General features: G+C 43.4%; 1 protein-coding gene across 1 annotated transcript; it reads left to right on the plus strand.

Annotated features, from left to right (window-relative positions):
• Positions 1-6,627: 6,627 nt before the first annotated feature.
• SLITRK4 (SLIT and NTRK like family member 4) lies at positions 6,628-10,371 on the plus strand. The gene has a single exon (XM_033946207.1). The coding sequence runs from the start codon at positions 6,640-6,642 to the stop codon at positions 9,151-9,153; it is 2,514 nt and encodes an 837-aa protein (XP_033802098.1). The 5' UTR covers positions 6,628-6,639; the 3' UTR covers positions 9,154-10,371.
• Positions 10,372-11,246: the final 875 nt, after the last annotated feature.

Raw genomic sequence — 11,246 nt, forward strand, 5'->3', positions numbered from 1 at the left:
GGCTAGAGGGCGTGGGTTGTTGATTCACCATGTGCGGCTTGGAGCCGGTGAGGTGCGAATTTGTGTGGCTAGTTCCAAGACGGATCAGGCCGGTCGTGGCCAGTGGTTGGTTCTTCATCGGGTTGTGGGTTGTGTTTCTTGTCCAGTGGTTTGTTTGAGCGATTTTTTGTCGGTGCGAGTTGCGGTTTCCCCTGTATTGTTTGTTCACGCGAACGGGTCCCCTCTTTCCAGATTCCAGTTCTTGGCGGTGCTTCGTTTGGCCTTGGTGCGCTGTGGTGAGGAGCCTAGCCGTTATGGCACTCACTCGTTTCGGATCGGTGCAGCCACCAGTGCTCGTGCCGCTGGTATGTCTGAGGAGGGCATTCAGCGGTTGGGTCGCTGGGTGTCGGGGGCCTTCCGCGGATATATTAGACCGTCGGGTGCCGTTATGGGACCCGGGGGTGGTTCGGTGGGTTGGTAGTGGTATTGTGGGATAGTTGGGAGAGTATTTGTTCTGTCTGTGGCACATTTGTTTTTGTTTTTCAGGTGCTGGTCGAAGCAGTTCGGTGTGGATAATCGGCCATTCTTTTGTGCATTGGGCTGGAGAGAGGTCATTGTTGCGTCCTGGAGGTCGTCACCTTGGACTTGGCCATCTGGGTGTTCGAGTATCTTGATGGGGTCAGCGTGGCATGAGATGGTATCAGCTTTTGCCGTTTTTGTCTCGTTTGCGGGATGGCCCTAGTCGTCCGGACGTGCTCCTTATTCATTTGGGGGGCAATGATGTTGATTCTCTGTCGGCCCGACAGCTAGTTAACGTTATTAAGGACGATTTGCGGGTTCTTTTTGCCTGGTTCCCGGGTACGCGTGTGCTGTGGTCGGATGTTATTCCGCGCCCGCAGTGTCTTGCATCCCGGCGGTGGACTAGGGGGTTGGCTAAGTTTAACCGCCAGGTTGGGAAGTGGGTAGAGTCGCAAGGCGGTACGCAGTTGTTGCACGGGTGGGTTGACGTTGGTTGTGGTGGGCTTTTCCACATAGACAGGGTGCATTTGTCTGACATTGGGTGGGATTTACTCTTAGATGATTTTGCGGTGGGTTGCGAGCGCGTTTTGGGTTTAGTTTAGCCGCTGCTCTGTTGTTTGGGAGTGGGGGCCTGTGGGACCACAGGCCTGTGGCGGATCTCCCGAGCTACTCGGTCATTGGGGCTCATTGGGTGATGAGCGGTGGGCCGGCGGGGTGCCGTGCCTGGTGGGGTCAGGTGACCCGGATAATGGGGCATGCCACCCCTCAGACCCTTGTTGAAGTGGCAGGGTCGAGGGCACAGAATGTTTTGTTTCGGTAGCTCGGGGGAGCTCTTGGATTTATGTTAATTAAAGTTGTGATAAAATGATAACATGTTGATTTTGTATCAATAAACTGAGCTGCGGCTAATTACCAAAAATAGAGTTGGTGTGTTTTATTGAATAGTTAGGAAGAGTACCTTGGGGATCTTGGGCATGGGTCACAGGGAACAAAGGAGCTCATCCAGATCCTGTTGTTATGAAAAATTATGGCAACCTATCTTATGCAACTTAAATAATACTTGACTGTAAAAAAATGGCTGGGTTCCTGGACACAATGTCCTTGAAATTTTAATCAATGTACCATTGCAAAGGTTGCATTTTATATGGACTAATCAAACATCCACTCTACAAACATAAATCATGATGGTTAATTTCATTTGAGGGTACATTAATTTACCTAAACAACAGATATACATTGTGCCATGGAACTTTTTAAAATATTTTCTCCCTGTCTCTGCCAGCAGCAAAACATGATTTGCACACCGAAGAGAATGAAAAATATTTTTCACTGTGCCTATTTTTCTTAAGTTATAACTGGATCAAGTGAACGGGAATTTTAAAGGTCATCGGAACACAAATTTATCTATTCCTACTTATTTCTTTCTTTCAATACATAAATTTTGTCAAAGGAACCGAGCAGAAGGTGATAGCTAACTTTCTCCTGGGAGTATAAGAATGCTAATCGAGTGGATCTTAAAGGGACTGATGCTACTTAACAAAAACAAACAAACCTCCGTTGTTCTAAAAACCTTTGATGGATGAGGATCATGTCCCTGTACTCCTGCCAGGTAAATGTAATAAAATTGTGAAGTGGAGGAACAGTATAATGATCAGAGCGGTGAAAATTGTGGAAGCCTGGTTCTAAGGGATCTCAAAGTCCCTCCTTGAGGGCCGCAATCCAGTCGGGTTTTCAGGATTTCCCCAATGAATATACATTGAAAGCAGTGCATGCACATAGATCTCATGCATATTCATTGGGGAAATCCTGAAAACCTGACTGGATTGCGGCCCTCGAGGAGGGACTTTGAGACCCATCCTACTGCAGCTGCTTGTGACTGTGGGAAAACCACTTAGGGCAGGGATGTCAAAGTCCCTCCTCGAGGGCCGCAATCCAGTCGGGTTTTCAAGATTTCCCTAATGAATATGCATGAGATCTATTTGCATGCACTGCTTTCATTGTATGCTGATAGATCTCGTGCATATTCATTGGGGAAATCCTGAAAAACCGACTGGATTGCGGCCGAGGAAGGACTTTGATACCCCTGACTTAGGGGCTGATTTTACAACTGCACATGCATACCTGGTAGGCTGCAAATTATTCAAGTGGGACCCCTGCTTCTTCCCCTCCCCCTTGCATTAAACATATTAAAAGTTGTAAAAGCATAAGATTTCTCAATCACACTTTGGCATCCCAGGTGGCCCTTCATAAGGAGTTTCGAGCTTTGCTGCTTGCAGCTCACTCTTACAAAGACTTTAGATCTGAACTGAAAACCTATCTCTTTGCTAAATATTTGATCAACTAACTTCTTCATCCCATTTATTATGATTTTCTTTAGTAACCTTTTGTAAACCGCGTTGAACTGATGGTTATGCGGTCAACAAGCACAATGTTATGTTATGATATAAGCTGCACATGCCTTTACAGAATTGCCCTTAGGCAAACTGCTGACTCTTTTACAGATTAGTAGTGTACATTTACATGCATAATTGTTAGTATTCTGTATATCTTTGTGTGCACATAGGGCATATACATGTTATGTCTAGATTACTGTATACAATTTTCCTTATAACCCTCAGATAAAGATTTATATTGCGAGCTCTCAGGGAAACACCATATCTGAATGCAACTGGCCTCCATCTACAACTGAATAAACACCTGAACTAAATACACCATCCCTTCTGCTACCTAAGTCCTCCTCTCTTAAAAAAGTACCCCAACAATTTCAAAATGATGAGCGATGCCCAAATGAGGTTCGTGGAGGTCCACGGAAATTCCATCCGATCAGTTGTTGGAGAAAGCGACCGACACATGCGCAGAAAAGTCCACGGAAAGAGGCATATAACTGCGTGCATGCGCCAGGGAACGCTAAAGTTGCAGCATCAGGAAATGCTACGCTTTAGCGTCAGTCATAGGCGTGCCTTACTGACAATGCCATTGGATGGAGAGGAAGGGAGGGGAGGGGGGTGGAGATCTACTAGCAAACCAACAGCGGCTTTCAAGGAATGCGAATCAGATGTGCCTTTAATGCACGCGCATGGTTTTTAATAGACGCGTATACATATATGGCAACCTGATTGGCTCTGGATTTTTAGGGTTCCCAAAGCTGGGCTGTTTGATAAAACTTAGGACATCATAGAATCAGGTAAAGTTAACAAAAGCAAAAAAAAAATCTCATTACTCCTCATTACTGGCTAGTCAATTAAAAGGGGAGGGGGGAGGGAAATCTGTTGTCTGCCTATTTTTCGAAATTCCACATCATGCAATTGTCAGCCCCAGCCCCACGTGCCAACATGCTTTAACACCCCTGGACCAGCCGGTCATTTTGGAGCATTAAAAATTGGCGCTTTAGTTTGTGCATCACTTGGCGACGTCGGAGCTCGTTTTAATGCTACTGACCTCGCTGTACTACATTTATATAGCAGTGCCAAAGGCTGCCACGAAGCACGGTGAGCCATCGGGTGGAACTGTAGAGGGGGAAAAAAATACTTTGACCCTAAACCCAGTAAGATTTGGTTTAGCATCAATGGTTAAAGGCACGGTGAGTTTTTAGAGCACTGGGGCACTTGTCCCTTCTGCCAGCTTTCAAAATGGCACCTCCTGACCCCTAGTGGTTTTTATTCCGTCTTCTTTCGGCAAGGATGCTTGATCAGCAGTCAAGCGTTAATTTGCGACAGAAGCCCTGCCGGGCAATAACTTTAGGCTCTCCTTAATGGCTCTTAATGTGCCGCGGGCTTTTATTTTGAAGTGGGGATCCGCAGTGTGCAGCTCCAGGAAGCTTTGCAGTCTGTAAGTGAAACTCATTTCCCGACGTGACCGAGAGAGCTTGATTTTGTCGCTTGGAAAGCTGCTGGCTAGAGCAGCAGAAACAGGAGGGAGGGGGTGGGGAGGGAAGCAGCAGGGAGAGAGCATCCTCCCGAAGCGTTCAGTGCACATCAGAGGATGTGAGCCTAGGAGCTGAGGGGCAAATCCTTCCCGGGACTTCATCTCCATCAGGACTTTTACGATGCATTGTGCCCGTCCAGAGAAGCTTCCCGGGCTCCGAATCAAAGCGCCTCTCCGCGCAGTGGCAACCGCGTTACTTTGCGCCGAGAACGGCTGGGCTGGAGAGCGCGGGAGCGGTCCGGAGGGACTAAAGCTGCGCTGGAGGAGGCGATCTGCAAAAAAAAAGGCAGCAAACGAAGATCTCCACCTGCAGTTTTTGTGGTAAGTGCTTGCTTGTCCGGGATCGCTTAACCACGTGTTGAGATGTTGAGGGGGGGGGGGTCCTTGCTTTCCGTCCTGCTCCTGTCGTCCTCCGCTGCCTGTGCAGTCCGCTTCCCCTAACACCCTGTCCTTATACCCCCGTCACTTATTTCACTAAAGCAGCCTTTGCTACCTCCCTAAGGTGGGCTGCCCTAGAAACGCCTCCATTTCCGGCTCATGACAGCCCTACCCTAACAGACCCCCCCTCCCCTTCCAGCACCCCCTCAACCTGCCCTCAGGCCACACTGCCTGCAGGCCAGCTAATGCATCTCTCTGGTCCCCTAGGTGTGACTAGAATGACTTGAGCCGCTTGGTTGCCAGTAGATCAGGCTTAGATGTAACCGGCTATTAAAGGTAGGTGCATTTATTCTTCAGCTTGTACGAGATGTAAGAACCCCCTTTAACATCGTTTTTTCTTTTCTCGGGAGATAGCTAAAAAAAAACCTAAAAACCCCTGAGTTTTAGTCCTCTCTGTAGCCTAAAAGCCACGATCGTTTTTGCTTGCAGATGGAATTATCCAGCTATTCGTAAGATCGCCTAATGCTTCTTACATGACAAAATGGATTTTCCTTTGCTCGTGCGGGCTGCCTTAATTAATATTTGCACCTTCTTCCCTCCAACCCCCTCCGTGCATTGCTTGAGATTTAAGGATTAAAGAGAAACATTAATATATGCAACTAGAATCTAAAGTACAGCTGCACTGGGTAACATGAAACCATGTAGATATATTATTTTTTTTGGAAAGGGGGGGGGGGGGGAACTTCAAAAATGCCAAAAGGTTGGGACTTGATTTGGAGACGTGCAATCTTTAGGGATTAAAAAAAAAAAAAAAACTGGGGATGTATCTTCCTCTCTCAATTGCAAGATTGCCCTAGCGGTTTTCAGCTATAATCGCTTCATTTCTGGAGTCGCGCATCAAAATGGCATTTCTTGTCTGTGCAGAAGCTGAGGGATTGGGGATCGTCCCTGATGCCCTGTACGATTGCACCGTGGGAAGAAGCAGCTGAGATCCCTGTCTCCCTAGGTCCAAGCAGCACCAGCACACACACACAGACACACACGCGCAGCTCTGCTTCTGCCTTGCCACCGAGATGTGCAGCCTTCGAGCACAGCCCAGAGAGTCTTGACATCTGCCGGGTGCCAGCGCAGCCCTTCCTCCTAGAGAGACCTTGCATCTTTCTCCTGCAGCCCAGAATAATTTGCCAGCTCTTGCCCAGCACTTTCTAGGGGAATACCAGTGCACCCAAGCTGGGATCTTGGATTATGCTGCGGCAAAACATTGCGGTACTATTCAGTGGGATGAGAAACCTGAAGATTAATTTCTTATTCTAATAGGTAACAAAGAAGCTTCAGTATTTCCCTTGGCTAATTGACTCACAATAGTTTTAGTCTCTTTGCTCGATTGGTGTGTTAGATCTGTTAACCTTAAGCATATTCTATATTTCTTCATATCTCCATATCATTAAACATCTCTATTTAGCATTCATAGTTACTGCATCCTCTGCCGACTAACCTTTTGATTTTGCCTTATAATTGCTCATATAAAATGTATTGCCATTTTCTTTGTGCTTAAAGAGTGTTTTATAGCCATATTTTTTAAAAAAAATAAACTTTCTCATTATTTTTTTTTTCTGTGAGCCAATATCTTAGTCTTAATAAATGGCAGTGCATGTAGAATGCATCCCTTGGTTCAGTTCATATCGGTACACAGATGTTTGCTTATAGGCATTTCAGAGAACAGATTTAGATCGATTGAATTGTTGAAGTAGGACTGAAATTTTTTTTTTTTTCCTTTTTCTTTCTCTTTAGATTTCTTTCTCAAGACATTTAAGGTCTTTTTTTTCTGATTGCAAGAAAATGCTTCTCTGGCTTTTTCTGTTTTTCTCGACCCCAATCTCCTCCACGGATCCTGATTCTGAAATATCTGTGGAGATTTGCAACGTTTGCTCGTGCTTGTCAGTGGAGAATGTCCTCTATGTTAATTGCGAGAAGGTTGCAATCTACAGACCAAACCAATTAAAACCTCCCTTGTCCAATTTCTACCACCTTAACTTTCAAAATAACTTACTAATTATTCTCTCTCCGAATACATTTCTGAATTTTACCCACGCAGTGTCCCTGCAGCTGGGCAACAATAAGTTGCAGAACATTGAGGGAGGAGCCTTCCAGGGACTCGTTGCGTTGAAACAGTTGCACTTGAACAACAATGAATTAAAGATCCTCCGAGCTGACACTTTCCTTGGCATTGAGAACTTGGAGTATCTTCAAGCGGACTATAATTTAATCAAGTATATTGAACGGGGATCCTTCAATAAATTGCACAAGCTGAAAGTTCTCATACTTAATGACAATCTGATTTCATACCTTCCTGATAACATTTTTCGATTTGCTTCTCTGACCCACCTGGATATCCGTGGCAACAGGATCCAGAAGCTGCCATACATTGGAGTCCTGGAGCATATCGGGAGAGTGGTTGAACTGCAGCTTGAGGATAACCCTTGGAATTGCACGTGTGATTTGTTACCTCTAAAAGCTTGGCTGGAGAATATGCCATATAATATTTACATTGGAGAAGCTATCTGCGAAACCCCTAGCGATCTATATGGGAGACTTTTAAAAGAGACCAATAAACAAGAGTTATGTTCCATGGGGACTGGCAGTGATTTTGATGTTCGAATCCTGCCCCCGTCGCAACTGGAATCTGGTTATACCACCCCCAATGGGCATACAGTGCAAACAGCAGGGCATCGATTAGCCACCAAATCACCAAAAACCACTAGCCCTTCCAAGATCTCCGGGATAGTAGCGGGCAAAGGATTATCTAACCGTAACCTCAGCCAAATTGCATCCTACCAAACCCGGATCCCTCCTCTTGCACCATGTCCACTTCCTTGTGTTTGCAAAATGCATCCTTCTGATCTGGGTTTGAGTGTAAACTGCCAAGAACGAAATATAGAATCAATGACTGAACTTCTGCCCAAGCCTCAAAATGCCAAGAAACTTCACATAAATGGCAACTATATCAAAGATGTGGACACCTCAGATTTTCTCGATTTTCAAGGTCTAGACTTGCTCCACCTAGGCAGCAACCAGATCACAGCGATCAAAGGAGAGGTATTCCGCAACCTTACAAACCTTAGGAGGTTGTATCTCAATGGCAATCAGATAGAGAGACTAAGTCCTGAAATGTTTGCCGGCCTTCACAATTTGCAGTATCTCTATTTGGAATACAATGTTATAAAAGAAATTTTAGGGGGAACCTTTGACTCGATGCCAAATCTGCAGCTGCTGTATCTGAACAATAACCTGTTGAGGAGCCTCCCGGCTTATGTTTTTGCCGAAGCTCCCCTGGCTAGGTTAAATTTAAGGAACAATCATTTCATGTATTTGCCTGTAAGTGGTGTTCTTGATCAGCTTAAGAGCCTTACACAGATTGATTTGGAAGGCAACCCATGGGATTGCACTTGTGACTTAGTAGCATTAAAACTGTGGCTAGAGAAGCTGAATGAAGGAATTGTGGTGAAGGAACTACAGTGTGAAACTCCTGTTCAGTTTGCAAACATTGAGCTGAAGTCTCTTAAAAATGAAATCTTATGTCCTAAGCTTATAAATAGGGCAGCCACCCTTTACACTAGCCCTATTCCTCCAGTCACTTTTACTACACCACTGGGTCCGATTAAGAGTCCTCCTGGTGGCCCTGTACCTTTGTCCATCCTAATTTTAAGCATCTTAGTGGTTCTTATTTTAACTGTGTTTGTTGCTTTTTGCCTTCTTGTGTTCGTGCTGAGACGCAACAAAAAGCCAACCGTGAAGCATGAAGGGATGGGGAACCAAGAGTGTGGTTCAATGCAGCTGCAGTTAAGGAAGCACGACGCAAAATCCCTGAAAAAGGATGGCTTGACTTCTGAAACATTCTTTCCACAAACTATTGAGCAAATGAGCCAAAGCCATACCTGTGGCTTAAAGGACTTAGAATCGGGGTTCTCGTTCTCTGATCCCCAAGGTCAAAAAGTACTTCTAAGCAATATCACTGATAAGGACAGAGATTTATTGCATGCGGATTCCAGAAAAAGACTCAGCACCATCGACGAACTGGATGAATTTTTCCCGGGGAGGGATTCAAATGTGTTCATCCAGAACTTTTTGGAAAGTAAGAGAGAGTACAACAGCATAGGAGTCAGTGGCTTTGAAATACATTATCCTGAGAAGCAGCAAGACAAAAAACATAAGAAATCACTAATAGGGGGTAACCATAGTAAAATTGTGGTAGAACAAAGAAAGAGTGAGTATTTTGAACTGAAAGCAAAACTTCAAGGTTCACCTGATTATTTGCAAGTCCTTGAGGAACAAACAGCATTGAACAAAATGTAGGTTGTGCAATGTTGGATTCTACAGAAGATGTTTAATGATGAAAGTGCCTTTTGTAGACTTTAACTTCCAAACACTATATTATGACTAGGCATAGAGTCAGGTGTCCCAGTTGGTATCTAATTTTAGCTTCATGGGTTGCCCTACAGAAGAAAATTTCCTTTATAGAGATGACTTCATAAACCTGGTACTTATGAAGTCCAGTAGGGATACCACAAACTCTATTGCCAAAGGAATACGTTACTTTGAATTTAACCTCAAGCCGAGGCATTTGCTGTATATTTTGGTCCCTTATACAAAGTCATCATCTTTTTAATTTGTTGAGAAAATGCAAAAAAACTGGTTCCGGTATTTGTACCTCTGCTAGGTTCTTCATCATGCGCATGGAAAGAACAGGTGGAAATGGAAAAAAATCCTGTCATACCTGGCCTTTAAACAACCCTGTTTAATGTTAACCAGAGGAGTTAAAATACACATGCAGAGGGAGAACATTTGATAGTTTGTGCATATTGGTAACACTTAAAGCCTGAATTTTGCAACCACTGGATTTATAATGTCAAATTGTGCTAAATCTTGTTTAAATATACCAATCATTACAAACTTCTGAAATAAATTTCGCCACTTGAAGTATACCTGTCTGTACTTAAAGTGTAAAAGAAAACAAAAACAAAACACTGAATTTTAACTTCTACAGTATTTGTGGTGATCTGAAGAAATACTTGATGTTTATGCAGAATTAAATGTGACTTTAATTAGCCTTCTGTAGAATCAGAGGCTAAGTGAAACATCTGCAACCACAAATGGTTGCCCACATTTTTCAGAAGTGCTTACTGTGTGAGCGTGCCATAAATTATTTTTGTAACATAATTCTTATTTATGAGGTACTTTGTATACTAAATAGGGCAGTATGTATTCTTCAATATGTATTTAGTATGCCTGATTTGGTTTCCTGATCACAATGCATTAGTCTTGAACTTTAAAATGAGAAAGAACAGTATACCAAACTGGACCTGGTAATGAAGTGCATAGAATTATTTTGTTTTACGCTATCGGGTATAATAAAAGAGTTGTCTTACTCTATTCTTGTGAAAGTAGCATATTATCTTATTTCAGTTGGGTTATTAATGGAACATTTTAAATAGACCCACTAGTGATTTCTCCCCTCCCCCCCCTAACCTTCTTCAAAGTATTGTCTTTTGGTCACAAGTTTGTCATCAGTTTCACCCACCTACCAGGATTCGGTGGTTTCATCTAAATATATTTTTCAGTGTTAGTTGAAATGAGGCACATGAACAGAACTGTTGGAGCTGAAAATGAAAAAAAAAATACTTTTAGCAAAAAGGGTGGTGCAGTTTTACAGATGCTTATTTTTACACAATCTTGAGAAATCAGGAGCATCTCATACAAAGGGAAAAAAAAAAATTTTTGTGGCTATAGGTTATTTCCCTGATCATTCATTTATTTCAATTCTTTTATATCTGAAGTAATATTAAAAAGAAATTTACTCCGAGCTTAATATTTCATACGTTCATTTTTAACCTGTGTAAATGTGTTTACAAGACGTTTGCGCCAAAACAATAAAAAGGAAAATGAAAATGTTTTTCTTTTTCAGTTCTTGGGCTATAATTTTACCAGCAACTCTACATTGATGCACAGATTTATCTCTAAAATTGTCAGTAAAAGGCAGTGGGGTTTTTTTTTTATTATGGTGCGTTAACCGATTTAGTGCGCACTAAAAATTAGCGTGCACTACATGCTAAGGCATCCATTATATCATATGGGAGCCTTAGCATTTAGCGCACACTAACCCCTTCTTTTACTAAGGTGCACCATGCTTTGTACTGCGTGGTAAATATTAGCGCACGCTAAACACACGCTAAACGCTAATGCGGGCATGTTATTCTATGAATGCATTAGTGGTTAGCACACGTGTTGATTTAGCGTGTGCTAAATGGTGCGCTAAAACGCTTAGCACACCTTAGTAAAAGAGGGCCTAAATTGGTTAGCGCACCTTAATTAAAGGCCCCCCCTAGTTGTTTTCTGTAGACTGTATTCTAAATGGTCAAAGGTCAGTTATCAGTGCAGTCTTAAGTCTT

The sequence above is a fragment of the Geotrypetes seraphini genome, chromosome 5 (genome assembly GCF_902459505.1).
Source record: "Geotrypetes seraphini chromosome 5, aGeoSer1.1, whole genome shotgun sequence".
In the NCBI taxonomy this organism is placed as follows: Eukaryota; Metazoa; Chordata; class Amphibia; order Gymnophiona; family Dermophiidae; genus Geotrypetes; species Geotrypetes seraphini.